Below are 16,938 nucleotides of genomic sequence, written 5' to 3' on the forward strand. Positions count from 1 at the left end.
AACCGAGTTTAAGCAGCGTGGCTCAGTGGAAAGAGCCCGGGCCTGGGAGTCAGAGGTCATGGGTTCGAATCCTGCCTCTGCCACTTGGCAGCTGTGTGACCGTGGGCAAGTCACCTAACTTCTCTGTGCCTCAGTGACCTCATCTGTAAAATGGGGATGAAGACTGTGAGCCCCATGTGGGACAACCTGATTCCCCTGTGTCTACCCCACCGCTTAGAACAGTGCTCTGCACAGAGTAAGCGCTTAACAAATACCAACATTAATAATTATTATGATTATGGTATTTGTTAAGCGCCTCCTAGGTGCCAGGCTCTGGGATGATAGAAGCAAATCGGGTTGGACGCAGTCCCTGTCCCATGGGGGGGGGGGGGGGGGCTCACAGTCTCGATCCCCGTTTTACAGATGAGAGAACTGAGGCCCCGAGAAGTAGAGTGACTTGCCCCAGCTCACACAGCAGACAGGTGGCGGAGCCGGGATTAGAACCCACGACCTTCTGACTCCCAGGCCCGGGCTCTATCCACTAGGCCACACTGCTTAGTTTAGTACAGTGCTCTGCACATAGTAAGCCCTCAGTAAATACTATTGAATGAAAGTGGCGGAGCCAGGATTAGAACCCAGGTCCTCTGACTCCCGGGCCTGGGCTCTTTCCCCTGAACCAAGCTGAATCTTAAGTGCAGTCCACGCTCTCCCAAGCCCAGTGCTCCGTACGCAGTAAGCGCTCAAAAAATGCTATTGATTGATTGGCATGTTGAAGGAATCTAAAAGAGCCTTTAATAATGTTGGTATTTATTAAGCGCTCACTATGTGCGGAGCACTGTTCGAAGCGCTGGGGGAGATACAGGGTCATCGGGTCGTCCCACGTGAGGCTCAGAGTTAATCCCCATTTTACAGATGAGGTCACTGAGGCCCAGAGAAGTGAAGTGACTTGCCCACAGTCACCCAGCTGCCAAGTGGCAGGGCCGGGATACGAACCCATGACCTCTGACTTCCAAGCCCGGGCTCTTTCCATTGAGCCACGCTGCTTTATCTACCACTTCAGTAAATACCACTGATGGATTGTTCCAATTTAAACAAAAAGCCAATTGGGGGGAATCTACATTAAATTTCATTCACCCAAATTTTGTGAAAAAGCTAAAACATGGTCTGGACTCTGCCTTTAAGGATTCTGACCAGGGAACATGAATAATAATAATAATAATGACAGTATTTGTTAAGCGCTTACTATGAACTGGGCATAGTCACAGAGCAGACAAACCGGGGAGAGGGGATAATAATAATGATAATAATAATACTAATTATGATATTTGTTCATTCATTCATTCATTGGTATTTATTGAGCGCTTCCTATGTGCAGAGCGCAGGACTGAGCGCTGGGAATGGACAATTCGGCCACAGATAATAATAATAATTATGGTATTTGTTAAGCGCTTACTGTGTGCAGAGCACCGTTCTAAGCGCTGGGGTAGTTACAGGGCCATCAGATTGTCCCACGTGAGGCTCCCGGTCTTCACCCCCATTTTCCAGATGAGGGAACTGAGGCCCAGAGAAGCGAAGGGACTCGCCCACGGTCCCCCAGCTGACAGAGCCTGCATGCGAACCCGTGACCTCTGACTCCCAAGCCCGGGCCCGTTCCACTAAGCCAGGCCGCGTCCCTGCCCACCGACGGGTTCACGGTCCGATCGGGGGAGACGGACGGACAGAAAGGAGACAACTTAATAGCAAAAAACAGAACGTCCGACCCCCGGGGCCCGGGTTGGACCCACTAGGCCTGACGGGGGCTGGACTCGGAGTCTGCCGGTGGCCCGGGCAATCCGGGAGGGGCAAAGGTCGGCGGGGCCGGGCGAAGGCCGACCTATGGGGTCTCCGGTCGGCGGGGAGGCGTCCCCCCCGACTCCCGGGTTGGTGGACGCTCCAATCTCTCCGACCTCCGGCCCCGCCGTCGGCCCTCGGCCCTCGGCCGCCTCCGAAGCTCCGTGCGGCCCGCTGACCCCCGGCGCCCTCCGGCCGGCTTCGAGAGGCCGGACGCCCCCCGGCCGGCCCGGGACCTCGGTCCGGCCGCTATGTTTCGGGAGAGATCTCTGTCCATCGCCTCTCTGAGCGGCCTTCCTCCGTGGGAAGGAGAAGAGGTCCCTCGCAGCGACCTGTTCCTCTTTGAGGTGGCTTGGGAGGTGACCAACAAAGGTGAGAGAGGGGAATTGGGGGGAGGGGGAGGCTCCGTCTAGTCTCGTGGCTAGAGCCCGGGCTGGGGAGTCAGAGGGTCGTGGGTTCCAATCCACTCGTCTGCTGGGTGACCCCGGGCGAGTCACGTCACCTCTCTGGGCCTCAGATACCACACCTGGAAAATGGGGACGGAGACCGGGACGGGGGCTGGGTCCATCCTGATTTGCTTGGGTAATAATAACGTTGGGATTTGTTAAGCGCTTACTATGTGCCGAGGACTGTTCTAAGCGCTGGGGACATACAAGGTCATCAGGTGGGGCTCCCAGTCTTCGTCCCCAGTTTCCAGATGAGGTCGCCGAGGCCCAGAGAAGCGAAGCGACTTGCCCAAGGTCACACAGCTGACAAGTAGCAGAGGCGGGATTAGAGTCCATGACTTCCGACTCCCCAGTCCGGGCTCTTTTCACTAATAATAATAAATAATGTTGGTGTTTGTTAAGCGCCGACTACGTGCAGAGCACTGTACTAAGCGCTGGGGGAGATACAGGGTCATGAGGTGGTCCCGTGTGAGGCTCCCGGTCTTCATCCCCATTAGACAGATGAGGGAACTGAGGCCCAGAGAAGCGAAGTGACTTGCCCACAGTCACCCAGCTGCCAAGTGGCAGAGCCGGGATTCGAACCCATGGCTTCTGACTCCCAAGCCCGAGCTCTTTCCGCTTCTCCAAGTGATTAGCACAGTGGCTGGCACGTAGTAAGCGCTTACCAGATGCCATCATTTCTATTCCCGACACCCCCACCCCGGCTCCGCGGACGCAGCGGGAGGAGGCTAGTGTCCGGTGGGGCCGGACTGTGTCCGGCCGGGCGTGTCTATGGGATGAGGTCGCCCTCCCTCCTCAAATCCCACGGACACTGGCTCTCCCCCTTTGTCAAAGCCTTACCGAGCGCCCACCTCCTCCGGGAGGCCTTCCCCGACCGCGCCCTCCTCTCCTCTCCTCCCCCTCCCTTCCGCGTCGCCCCGACTCGTTCCCTTTCTCCATCCCCCCCCTCCCGGCCCCGCGCCGCTTAGCCCTGTGGCCTAGTGCAGAGATCGCAGACCTGGGAGTCAGAAGGACCTGAGTTAATAATAATAATAATTCGTTCGTTTAGTAGTATTTATTGAACACTTACTACGTGCAGAGCACTGTACTGAGCGCTTGGACTGGACAGTTCGGCAACAGATAGAGACAATCCCTGCCCATCGACGGACTTACAGTCTAATCGGGGAAGACAGGCGGACAAAAACGATAGCAATAAATAGAATAATAATAATAATAATGGTTTGTTAAGCGCTTACTATGGGCCAGGCACTGTACTAAGCACTGGGGTGGATCCAAGCAAGTAGGTTGGATACAGTCCCTGTCCCGCATAGGGCTCCCAGTCTTATTCCCCATTTTCCAGATGAGGGAACTGAGGCACAGAGAAGGTCACACAACAGTCAAGGGAGGGAGCCAGGATTCAAACCCATGACCTTCTGACTCCCAGGCCTGTGCTCTATCCACTACGCCATGCTGCTTCTTCACTCTCCCAAGCGCTTAGTACAGAGTTCTTCGCGTAGTAAGCATCCCATAAATATCACTGATCGATTGAATGATTCTATTAAAGTCCATCTCCCCCTGTAGAGAGCTTGTTATGGGTGGACGATACGTCTGCTGATTCTCTTGTCCTGGACTCTCCCAAGCGCTCGGTACAGCGCTCAGCGCTCAGTAAATACCACCGATTGATTGACTTTCTATTAAAGTCTATCTCCCCCTGAAGTCCACGTCTGCTCATTCTGTTGGATCGGACTCCCCCAGGCGCTCGGTACAGTGCTCTGCATATAGTAAGCACTCAGTAAATACCATGGACCGATTACTTGATTGGGAACCCCAGCTGGGTGAAATAATAATCATGTTGGTATTTGTGAAGCGCTTACTATGTGCAGGGCACTGTTCTAAGCACCGGGGGAGATACGGGGTGATCGAGGTGTCCCACGTGAGGCTCACAGTCTTCGTCCCCATTTTGCAGATGAGGGAGCTGAGGCCCAGAGAAGTGAAGTGACTCGCCCCCAGTCACACGGCTGACAAGTGGCAGAGACGGGATTCGAACCCATGACCTCTGACTCCCAAGCCCCAGCTCTTTCCACTGACACTGAGAACTCAGTGGCGCATCGGAAGTCTTCGCTAACGCCTCATAACCAATCAGTGGTGTCTACTGAGCGCTTACGGTGAACACTGTACTAAGCGCTTGGGAGAGTACAGTGGCATAGTGGGTAGAGCCCGGGCCTGGGAGTCAGAAGGTCATGAGTTCTAATCCCCGCTCCGCCCCTTGTCTTCTGTGTGGCCTTGGGCAAGTTGCTTCACTTCTCCGGGCCTCAGTGACCTCATCTGGAAAATGGGGATGGAAACAGCGTGGCTCAGTGGAAAGAGCATGGGCTTTGGAGTCAGAGGTCATGAGTTCGAATCCCAGCTCCGCCACTTGTCGGCTGGGTGACTGTGGGCAAGTCGCTTCACTTCTCTAATAATAATAATAATGTTGGTATTTGTTAAGCGCTTACTATGTGCCGAGCACTGTTCTAAGCGCTGGGGTAGACATAGGGGAATCAGGTTGTCCCACGTGGGGCTCACAATCTTAATCCCCATTTTACAGATGAGGGAACTGAGGCGCAGAGAAGTTAAGTGACTTGCCCACAGTCACACAGCCGACAAGTGGCAGAGCTGGGATTCGAACTCATGAGCCCTGACTCCAAAAGCCCGTGCTCTTTCCACTGAGCCACGCTGCTTCTCCTCATCTGTAAAATGGGGATGAAGACTGTGAGCCCCACGTGGGACATCCTGATTCCCCTGTGTCTCCCCCAGCGCTTAGAACAGTGCTCGGCACATAGTAAGCGCTTAACAAATACCAACATTATTATTATTATTATTATCATTATTATTATGTGCAGAGCTCACAAGCGCTCATGGTTGCCACGAGAAGGTTACAGTCTAGACGGGAAGTCCCATATTAAAATAAATTTTAGAGGAGGGAAACGGGAGAGAAGAAGGGTATCTGGGGATTGGCATGGGGTGATGATTAAGTTTTTAGGGGGTTCAAATTTAAGTACCTAGGTCACACAGAGGGAAGGTGGGGAGAGGAAATGAAGGATTGTCTCTGTAGCTGAGTTTCCAAGTGCTCTGCACACAGTAAGTGCTCAATAAATATGACTGAATCAATGAATTAATGAATGATTAGGCTGGGAAGGCCTCTAGGAGGAGGTGGATTTTAATAAGGCTTTGAAGATGGGGAGAGGGGTGGTCTGTCGGCTATGAAAGGGGTGGGAATCCAGGAGATTCCCCCCTTCTAGACTGTGAGCCCGTTGTTGGGTAGGGATTGTCTCCATCAGCGTGGCTCAGTGGAAAGAGCCCGGGTTTGGGAGTCAGAGGTCATGGGTTCAAATCCCGGCTCCGCCACTTGGCAACCGTGTGACTGTGGGCGAGTCACTTCACTTCTCTGGGCCTCAGTGACCTCATCTGGAAAATGGGGATGAAGACTGTGAGCCTCACGTGGGACAAAGTGATTACCCTGTATCTACCCAGCGCTTAGAACAGTGCTCTGCACATAATAAGCGCTTAACAAATACCGATATTATTATCTGTTGCTGAATTGTACTTTCTAAGCGCTTAGAACAGTGTTCTGCACACAATAAGTGCTCAATAAATGTGACTGAATGAATCCAGGCCAGAAGCAGGATGTGGACGAAGGGATGGCGGCAAGATAGATGAGATTGAGGTCCAGGGAGAAGGTTGGCATTGAAAGAGGGAAGCGAGCGGGCTGGGTTGGAGGAGGAGAGAAGGGAGGTGAGGTAGGAGGGGGTGAGGGGATGGACGGCTTTAAGGCCGACGGTGTAAGCGCTCAATAAATACTATTGAATGAATGCATGAATGAATGCATGAAGTGGCGGAGCCGGGATTAGAACCCGTGACCTTTTGACTCCCAGGACCGGGCTCTATCTACTAAGCCGTGCTTCTTCTCTGCAACTGTTACTGTTGATTTTACTGTCAGTACAGCTATTAGAGAAGCAGCGTGGCTCAGTGGCAAGAGGCCGGGCTTGGGAGTCAGAGGTCGTGGGTTCAAATCCCGGCCCCGCCCCTTGTAGCTGGTGACTGTGGGCAAGTCGCTTCACTTTTCTGGTCCCCAGTGACCTCATCTGGAAAATGGGGATGAAGACTGGGAGCCCCACGAGGGACAACCTCATCACCTCGTATCCCCTCCAGCGCTTATCCCCGTCTAGACTGTGAGCCCATCTATGGGCAGGGATTGTCTCTATCTGTTGCCAAATTGTCCATTCCAAGTGCTTAGTACAGTGCTCTGCGCATAGTAAGCGCTCAATAATAATGTTGGTATTTGTTAAGCGCTTACTATGTGCCAAGCACTGTTCTAAGCGCCGGTGTAGACACAGGGGAATCAGGTTGTCCCACGTGGGGCTCACGGTCTTCATCCCCATTTTACAGATGAGGGAACTGAGGCACCGAGAAGTTAAGTGACTTGCCCAAAGTCACACAGCTGGCAAGTGGCAGAGCTGGGGTTCGAACCCATGACCTCTGACTCCAAAGCCCGTGCTCTTTCCAGTGAGCCACGCAATAAATACTATTGAATGAATGAATGAACAGTGCTTTACACACAGTAAGGGCTTAACAAACGCCATCATTATCATTATTATTATTCTCTTGCCACTGCTGCGGCTACTATTATAATAATAATGGTATTTGTTAAGCGCTTACTATGTGCCAAGCACTGTTCTGAGCGCTGGGGGAGATACAAAGTGATCAGGTTATCCCACGTGGGGCTCACAGTCCATCCCCATTTTCCAGATGAGGTCACTGAGGCCAAGAAAATAATAATGATGATGGTAAATGCCATCATCATTATTATTTGTTAAGCATTTACTACGTGCTAGGCACTGTACTAAGCACTGGGGTAGATACAAGTCGATTAGGTCGGACGCAATCCCCGCCCCCACACTGGGCTCACGGTCTTAATCCCCATTTTCCAGATGAGGGAACCGGGGCCCAGAGAAGTGAGGAGACCTGCCCAAGGTCACGCAGCGGACAAGTGCCGGAGCTGGGATTAGAACCCAGGTCCTTCTGACTCCCAGGCCCAGGCTCTACCCACTAGGCCGCGCTGCTTCTTCTGTCTCTACTTCGAGGCTGTAGCTACTGCTCTGACTACTAATATTAATAAAGTTGGTATTCGTTAAGTGCTTACTATGTGCAGAGCACCGTTCTAAGCGCTGGGGGAGACACAGGGTCATCAGGTTGTCCCACGTGAGGCTCACAGTCCTCATCCCCATTTTACAGATGAGGTCACTGAGGCCCAGAGAAGTGAAGTGACTTGCCCACAGTCACACAGCTGCCACGTGGCAGAGCCGGGATTCGAACCCATGACCTCTGACTCCCAAGCCCCGGCTCTTTCCACTGAGCCATGCTGCATTGTTATTACTATTATACCAATAGTAGCCCATTTTACTCAGAGAAGGTCACACAACCAGAGGCCGAGATGGGACTCGAACCCAGGGTTCCGGACTACCAGGTCCACGCTGCCTCCCCGGAGAGAGACTTCTGCTAATGCTAAATGATACTAAAAATGACGGTATTTGTTAAGCGCTTCCTAGGTGCCAAGCACTGTTCTAAGCGCTGGGGTAGACACAGGGTCATCAGGTTGTCCCACGTGGAGCTCACACTTTTAATCCCCATTTTCCAGGTGAGGGAACTGAGGCCCAGAGAAGGGAAGTGACTTTCATTCCTTCATTCATTCATTTGATCGTATTCATTGAGCGCTTACTGGGTGCAGAGCACTGTACTAAGCGCCTGGAACGTACGAATCGGCAACAGATGGGGACCATCCCTGCCCGACAACGGACTCGCGGTCTGTCACACAGCAGATGTGTGGCGGAACGAGATCAGAACCCAGGTCCTTCTGAATCCCAGGCCCGGGCTTCCTGCCACGAAGCCAACGTCGCTTCCCTGATCCTCCACCCCGTCGTTTATTGTCATACGTCCTCTCCCCGACGCTCAGTCCAGTGCTCCGCACGCAGCAAGCGCTCAATAAATAGGATTGGCTTGACTTGACCCACTGAGCCGGTCATTCCGAGCCCCGTTTCTTCTCTGTCCTCAGTGGGCGGGATCTACACCGGTCATCCAGACCAAGGCCAAGGTGAACGGCGGACGAGTGGGGTGAAAACTATTTCTCATCGGCCCGTATTTCGAACACAACACCAAGACCCAGGTGGAAGAATGCGAGCCCCCCACTGCCGCCGTGAAGATGGCTGTGGACACGATGAATATGCACGGGTGCCAGGTAGGCTGTACCCCTCTCCTCACCCCCAAACCCCGTGACGGGCATAACCGATTAGACCGTGAGCCCGTCAAAGGGCAGGGACTGTCTCTATCTCTTACCGATTTGTATATTCCGAGCGCTTAGTACAGTGCTCTGCACATAGTAAGCGCTCAATAAAATACTATCGAATGCATAATAACCCCCCTTTCCCTCTCCTCCCGCTCCCTTCCGCGTCATCCCGACTCGCTCCCTTCCTTCATCCCCCTTGATTTCTATTCCTGTCTCGTCCATGTCATTCACCCAACTCGATTCGCTTGTATCTACCCAGCGCTTAGAACAGTGTCTGACCCCAAAACCATAAATTTATTGCTCTGTTGGACTTTCCAAGCTCTTAGTCAAGTGCTCTGCACACAGTAAGCGCTCAGGAAATGCACTCAGAAGCAGCGTGGCTCAGTGGAAAGAGCGCAAGGGTTCGGGAGTCAGAGGTTGTGGGTTCTAATCCGACTCCGCCACTTACTGTGGCATTTGTTAAGCGCTTACTATGTGCAAAGCACTGTTCTAAGCGCTGGGGGATACGAGGTGATCAGGTTGTCCCACGTGGGGCTCACAGTTTTCATCCCCATTTGACAGATGAGGGAACCGAGGCACAGAGAAGTTAAGTGACTTGCCCAAGGTCACACAGCTGACTAGCGGCGGAGCCGGGATTAGAACCCGTGACCTCTGACTCCCAAGCCCGCGCTCTTTCCACTGAGCCACGCTGCTTCTTCAACGGACAACGGACCCACTTGTCAGCTGGGCGACTGGGCCAGTCGCTTCACTTCTCGGGGCCTCAGTGACCTCATCTGAAAAAGGGGGCCGAAGACTGGGAGCCCCCCATGGGACCACCTGAGAACCCCTTATCTCCCCCGGCACTTAGAACAGGGCTTGGCACATAGTAAGCGCTCAACGAATACCATCATCATCGTCACTAAATACGACTGAATGACTGGATGATCAACAGGATAATAAACAGGATCCATTCCCCGCCCACGAGGAGCTCGGTCCCGTGGTCCCCGGGTGCACGGTGGGAGGTGGCTAATGGAGGGGAGCCCCCGGGGGTGATGCCCCCCATACGTTTCCCCCCATCCTTGGCCTGGTCCCGTCTCCCCCAGGTGCACTGACTGGGGGGGATCCAACTGGGGTGATGCCCCCCACACGTTTCATCACCCTATTTATTTTGTTAATGAGATGTCCATCGCCTCGATTCTATTCAGTCGCCACTGTTTTTACGAGACGTCCTTCCCCTCGACTCTATCAGTCGCCGCCGTTCCCGTCCGTCCGTCTCCCCGGATCGGACCGTGAGCCCGTCCGAGGGTGGGGACCGTCTCTATCCGTCGCCGACTCGTTCGTTCCAAGCGCTTAGTCCGGTGCTCTGCACGTAGTAAGCGCTCAATAAATACCACTGAATGAATGAATGAAAGTTTCGTCCATCCCCGGCCCGGTCCCGTGGTCCCCGGGTCCACTGTAGGAGGCGGCTGGCTGAGGGGAGCCCACGGGGGTGATGCCCCCCACACGTTTCCCCCCATCCTTGGCCCGGTCCCCTCATCTCCACGGGCACTGTGGGAGGCGGCTGACTGAGGGGAGCCCCCGGGGGCGATGCCCCCCACACGTTTCCCCCCATCCTCAGCCGGTCCCGTCATCCCCAGGTGCACTGTGGGCGGTGGCTGACGGAGGGGAACCCTCCGGTGGTGCTGTTGGACATCGGGGCGTCGGCCTGCAGCCTGGACCGCTGGCGGGGAGACCTGTGGGAGGCCTGTGGGGTGGCCATCCCCCACCACGACCGCGAGGCCAACGACATGCTCATCTTCGGCTCTCTCACCGCCTGGTTTCTCAAAGAGGTAATCGATCGTCGCCGCCGGGCGGGTCCTCGTGCGGGCTCTGCCGCCCGTCGGCCGCGCGGGCCTCTGGGCCTCAGCCACCTCCTGATCAGACCGTAAGTCCGTCGAAGGGCAGGGACGGTCTCTATCTGTTACCGATTTGTCCATTCCAAGCGCTCGGTACAGTGCTCTGCACATAGGAAGCGCTCAGTAAATACTATTGAATGAATCATCTCTGGAAAATGGGGATGAAGGCCGGGAGCCCCGTGTGGGACGGGGACCGCGTCCGACCGCATTAGCTCGGACGTCCCCCAACGTTTAGAACGGGGCTTGATACCTAGTCGGCGCTTAACCAATACCATCGTGATCATCCTTCCTACCTCTCCTCCCTTCTCTCTTTCCATCGCCCACCCCGCACGCTCCGCTCCTCCGCCGCCCGCCTCCTCGCCGTCCCCCGGTCTCGCCCGTCCCGCCGTCGACCCCCGGGTCGCGTCCTCCCGCGGTGCCGGGACGGCCTCCCTTCTCACCTCCGCCAAACTCATTCTCTTCCCCTCTTCGAAACCCTACTTAAAACTCACCTCCTCCGAGAGGCCTTCCCAGACGGAGCTCCCCTTCTCCCTCTACTCCCTCCACTGCCCCCCCTTCGCCTCTCCGCGGCTTAACCCTCTTCTCCCCCCATCTCCCTCCGCTCCTCCCCCTCTCCCTTCCCCTCCCCTCGGCACCGTACTCGTCCGCTCGACCGTCTATATTTTCATCACCCTATTTATTTTGTTAATGAGATGTCCATCGCCTCGATTCTATTCAGTCGCCATCGGTTCTTACGAGACGTCCTTCCCCTCGACTCTATCCGTCGCCGTCGTTCCCGTCCGTCCGTCTCCCCCGATCGGACCGTGAGCCCGTCGGAGGGCGGGGACCGTCTCTACCTGTTGCCGACTCGTCCGTTCCGAGCGCTCGGTCCAGTGCTCTGCACATAGTGAGCGCTCAATAAATACTATTGAAGGAATGAATCATTATGAGGTCCTTCCGACCCGTGCTCTGTCCACTAGGCCACGCTGCCTCTGTTTCTCTCTCCTTCCCGTAGCTGACTGATCACCTCGAGGGGAAACCCGTCATCGCCCACTTCCACGAGTGGCAGGCGGGCATCGGGTTGATCTTCTCCCGCTTCCGGAAGCTTCCGGTGGCCACCGTGTTCACCACCCACGCCACGCTGCTCGGACGCTACCTCTGCGCGGCCAACGTCGATTTCTACAACCACCTCGACAAGGTAGGCCCTCTTCCTCCTCAGCGTGGCCTAGCGGAAAGAGCCCGGGCCCGCCAGTCGGAGGACGTGGGTTCTAATCCCGGCTCCGCCCCCTGTCCGCCGGGTGACCTCGGCCAAGTCACTTCACTTCTCTGGGCCTCAGTTTCTCCATCTGGAGAATGGGGATGACCGGTGACGTGAGACCTGTGTGGGACCGGGACCGTGTCTTACCTGAAGGAGCACGGCCTAGTGGCTTGAGGCCGGGCCTGGGAGTCAGAAGGTCGTGGGTTCCGATTCAGGCTCCGCCACCAGTCTGCCGTGTGGCCTCGGGCGAGTCACTTCACTTCTCCGGTCCTCAGTTACCTCATCCGTAAAATGGGGATTAAAACGGTGAGCCCCTTGCGGGACAGGGACTGCGTCCAACCTGATTCGCTTGTATCCAACCCAGCGCTTAGTACAGTCCTGACACATAATAAGCACTTAAAAAATACCGCAATTATTATTATTATCTGATTACCTTGTATCCACCTCAGTGCTTAGAACCGTGCTTGGCAAATAGTAAGCGCATAACAAATAACACAATTATTATTCATTCATTCAATCGTACTTATCGAGTGCTTACTATGGGCAAAACACTCTACTAAGCACTTATTATTATTGTTATTATTATTAAGGTAGGCCCATCTACAACCACCTCGACGAGGTAGGTCCGTCTCCTCCTAAGCGTGGCCTAATGGAAAGAGCCCGGGCCTGGAAGTCAAAGGTCGTGGGTTCTAAACCCGGCTCCGCCGCTTGTCTGCTGGGTGACTGGGGGCAGGTCACTTTGCTTCTCTGGGCTTCAGTTACCTCATCCACCCCAGCCCTTAGTATGGTACTTTGACAAATACCCCAATTATTATTATTATTATGTTTCGAAGGAGGTATCGGCCAATCAATAAATCGAATTTCCTGAGCGCAGAGCACTTTACAGAGCACTTGGGAGAGTCCACTTTCATAAAGTCAGTAGACAGGTTTCCAGATAGACATGAATAGAAATAAATAAGTGACAGATGTGGACATAAGCGGTGCGGGGCCGGGAGCGGGGATGAAGAAAGGGAGCGAGTCCAGGCAACGCAGAAGGGAGTGGGAGGAGAGGAGAGGAGGGCGCAGTCAGGGAAGGCTTCCTGGAGGAGGTGGGCCTTCAATAAGGTTTTGAAGAGGGGGGAGAGGAATCGTCTGGGGGATTTGAGGCGGGAGGGCCTTCCGGGCCGGAGGCGGGACGTGGGCCGGGGGTCGGCGGCGGGACGGGAGAGATGGAGGCCCGGGGAGGAGGTGGGCATGAGAGGAGCAAAGTGAGATGTGGTGAAAGTGAAACCGACGGGATTTGATGACAGATTGAATATGGGAGTTCATTCATTCATTCAATTCATTCGATCATATTGATTAAGCGCTTACTGTGTGCAGAGCACTCTACTAAGCGTTTGGGAAAGGACAGTACAGCAACAAATGGAAACAATCTCTGCCCACAGCAAGCTCACAGTCTAGAGAAGCAGCATGGCTCAGTGGAAAGAGCCCGGTCATGGGTTCGAATGCCGGCTCTGCCACTTGAGAAGCAGCGTGGCTCAGTGGAAAGAGCATGGGCTTTGGAGTCAGAGGTCATGAGTTCAAATCCCAGCTCTGCCACTTGTCAGCTGTGTGACTGTGGGCAAGTCACTTCACTTCTCTGGGCCTCAGTTACCTCATCTGTAAAATGGGGATGAAGACTGTGAGCCCCACGTGGGACAACTTGATTCCCCTGTGTCTACCCCAGCGCTTAGAACAGTGCTCTGCACATAGTAAGCGCTTAACAAATACCAACATTATTATTATTGTCAGCTGGGTGACGGTGGGTAAGTCACTTGACTTCTCTGGGCCTCAGTTACCTCATCTGGAAAATGGGGATTAACTGTGAGCCTCACGTGGGGCAACCTGAACACCCTGTATCTACCCCAGCGCTCAGAACAGTGCTCTGCACATAGTAAGCGCTTAACAAATACCAACATTATTATTATTAGAGCAGGGGGAGACAGACAGCAATACAAATAAACAGATATCAAAATAATGCAACCCCAGAGTTGACAGATCACGAGACTGGAAGGGAGAGTTGAAGAAGAGGAGTGAAGGTGTTGAGCAGAGGCAAGCGATAACGATAAGGATAATGATGGCATTTGTTTAGCGCTTTCTATGTGCCAGGCACTGTACTAAGCACTGGGGTGGATCCAAGCAAATCGGGTTGGACACAGTCTCTGTCCCACGTGGGGCTCACCGTCTCCATCCCCATTTGACAGATGAGGGAACCGAGGCCAAGAGGCCCAAGGTCACACAGCAGACAAGTGGCGGAGCCGGGATTAGAACCCAGGTCCTTCTGACTCCCAGGCCCAGGTTCTACCCACTACACCATGCTGCTTCTCAAGTGTCAGGAGGGTTGACTGGGGGGGGTGGGGCAGGACTAGGGTCGGTAGCGTTTTCTCCCTATTGACCCCTTTTCCTCCAGCTTCATCGCGGCCCCACAGATCAATACTCAGGGCCCACGGGACTTTGGTTCCCGACTCTGGTTTAAGCAGTCATTCATTCATTCATTCATTCATTCATTCGTATTTATTAAGCGCTTACTGTGTGCAGAGCACTGTACTAAGCACTTGGAAAGTACAGTTCAGCAACAGAGACAATCCCTACCCAACAACGGGCTCATGGTCTACAAGAGGGGGAGACAGTTCTGTGACTTCAGGCCCCTGCAGCCCCTAAATTCTGCCACCCTGAGACCCCCCAGCCCCTGAATTCTGCCACCCCGGGACCCCCAGCCCCTGAATTCTGCCACCCCCGAAACCCCCAGCCCCCGAATTCTGCCACCCTGAGCCCCCCAGCCCCTGAATTCTGCCACCCCGAGACCCCCAGCTCCTGATTTCTACCACCCCAAGACTCCCAGCCCCTGAATTCTGTGACCCGGGACCCCCAGCCTCTGAATTCTGCCACCCCGGGACCCCCAGCCCCTGAATTCTGCACCCCGAAACCCCCAGCCCCCGAATTCTGCCACCCTGAGACCCCCAGCCCCTGAATTCTGCCACCCCGAGACCCCCAGCTCCTGATTTCTACCACCCCAAGACTCCCAGCCCCTGAATTCTGTGACCCCGGGACCCCCAGCCCCTGAATTCTGCCACCCCGGGACCCCCAGCCCCTGAATTCTGCCACCCCGAAACCCCCAGCCCCCGAATTCTGCCACCCTGAGACCCCCAGCCCCTGAATTCTGCCACCCCGAGACCCCCAGCTCCTGATTTCTACCACCCCAAGACCCCCAGCCCCTGAATTCTGCCACCCCGGGACCCCCGGCCCCTGAATTCTGCCACCCCGGGACCCCCAGCCCCCGAATTCTGCCACCCTGAGACCCCCAGCCCCCGAATTCTGCCATCCCGAGACCCCCAGCCCCTGAATTCTGTGACCCCGGGACCCCCAGCCCCTGAATTCTGCCACCCCAAACCCCCAGCCCCCGAATTCTGCCACCCTGAGAGCCCCAGCCCCTGAATTCTGCCACCCCGAGACCCCCAGCTCCTGATTTCTGCCACCCCAAGACTCCCAGCCCCTGAATTCTGTGACCCCGGGACCCCCGGCCCCTGAATTCTGCCACCCCGAGACCCCCAGCCCCTGAATACAGACACCATGGTTATTATTCTTATTAGGAGAGGACAATAGAACACAATAAAGAGACACATTCCCTGCCCACAACGAGCTTACAGTCTAGAGGGGGAGATCCCAACGCTTAGGACAGTGCCTGACACATGGTAAGCGTTTAGCAAATGCCACAAAACCAAAAATAAACTAAAAGACTCAAGGAAACTTGGTCTTTTTCTTCTAAAATTCTGCCCGTGCGGTGACATTTCACTGGTCGCCAGAAGGGGGCGCTGGAGCATCATCGCCCGTTTTTTCTTTAATCATTCATTCATTATCTATTCATTCATCCCTCCATCAGTTCATTCATTCAATCGCATTTCATTCATTCATTCCCTCAACCGTATTTACTAAACCCTCTCTGTGTGCAGACCACTTGTGCTAAGCGCTTGGGAAAACACAGTACAGTCCCTGCCCACAGTGAGCTCACAACACTTATTGAGCGCTTACTTATTATTACGATGGTATTTGGGAAGCGCTTACTATGTGCCAAGCACTGGTCTAAGCGCTGGGGTAGATAGAGGGCATCAGATTGTCCCACTTGGTGCTCTCAGCTTTAATCCCCATTTTCCAGATGAGGGAGCTGAGGCCCAGAGAAGCGGAGCAGCTTGCCCAAGGTCACACAGCAGACAGGTGGCGGAGGCGGGATTAGAATCCACAACCTCTGGCTCCCAAGCCTGGGCTCTACCCACTAAGCCATGCTGTTTCCTCACTTACTGTGAGTTTACTGTGTGCAGAGGACTGTACTAAACACCGAGGAAAGTCTAATACAAAAATAAACAGACGCTTTCCCTGCCCTCAGTGAGCTTAGAGCCTAGGGGGTCGTTTTTCTTGATTGCGTGCAGAACACTGCACCCGGTAAGCGCTCAATAAATACGATTGAATGAATGAATGAATCTACTAAGCGTTTGGGAGGCTTCAATACAACAATAAGCAGACACATTCCCTGCCCACATTGAGCTCCCGCTCTAGAGAAGCAGCGTGGCTGGGTGGAAAGAGCAAGGGCTTGGGAGTCAGGGGACGTGGGTTCTAATCCCGCCTCGGCCGCTTGTCTGCTGTATGACCTTGAGCAAGTCACTTCACTTCTCTGGGCCTCAGTGACCTCATCTGTAAAGTGGGGATGAAAACCGTGAGCGTCACGGGGGACAACCTGATTGCCCTGTATTCATTCATTCATTCAATAGTATTTATTGAGCGCTTGCTATGTGCAGAGCACTGGACTAAGCGCTTGGAATGGACAAGTCGGCAACAGGTAGAGACGGTCCCTGCCCTTTGATGGGCTTACGGTCTAATCGGGTGAGACAGACGAGAACGATGGCGATAAATAGAGTCAAGGGAAGAACATCTCAAAGAGGTAATGGGTTCTAATCCCAGCTCCGCCACTTGTCAGCTGTGTGACTTTGGCCAAGTCACCTAACTTCTCTGTGCCCCAGTTCCCTCATCTGTAAAATGCGGATGAAGACTGTGAGCCCTTTGTGGGACGACTCGATCACCTTGTATCCCCCCAGTGCTTAGAACAGTGCTTTGCACATAGTAAGCGCTTAACAAATGCAATTATTATTATAAAAACAATGACAACTAAATAGAATCAGGGCGATGTACATCTCATTAAACAAAACAAACAAAATAAATAGGGTGATGAAGATATATCTGTATCTACCCCAGCGCATAGAA

The 16,938-nt window shown here is 54.2% G+C and overlaps 1 protein-coding gene across 1 annotated transcript in view; it reads left to right on the top strand.

The window, feature by feature from the left end:
- Nucleotides 1-1,904: 1,904 nt before the first annotated feature.
- GYS2 (glycogen synthase 2) overlaps nucleotides 1,905-16,938 on the top strand; it is a 59,722-nt gene continuing 44,688 nt past the window's right edge. The window contains exons 1-4 of the mRNA XM_029058783.2: nucleotides 1,905-2,181; nucleotides 8,326-8,508; nucleotides 10,173-10,364; nucleotides 11,425-11,607. Coding sequence (XP_028914616.1) covers nucleotides 8,473-8,508; nucleotides 10,173-10,364; nucleotides 11,425-11,607 — 411 coding nt within the window. The 5' untranslated portion in view covers nucleotides 1,905-2,181; nucleotides 8,326-8,472. The remainder of the gene's footprint in view (nucleotides 2,182-8,325; nucleotides 8,509-10,172; nucleotides 10,365-11,424; nucleotides 11,608-16,938) is intronic.

This window comes from Ornithorhynchus anatinus, chromosome 2 (genome assembly GCF_004115215.2).
Source record: "Ornithorhynchus anatinus isolate Pmale09 chromosome 2, mOrnAna1.pri.v4, whole genome shotgun sequence".
NCBI classification, from domain to species: domain Eukaryota; kingdom Metazoa; phylum Chordata; class Mammalia; order Monotremata; family Ornithorhynchidae; genus Ornithorhynchus; species Ornithorhynchus anatinus.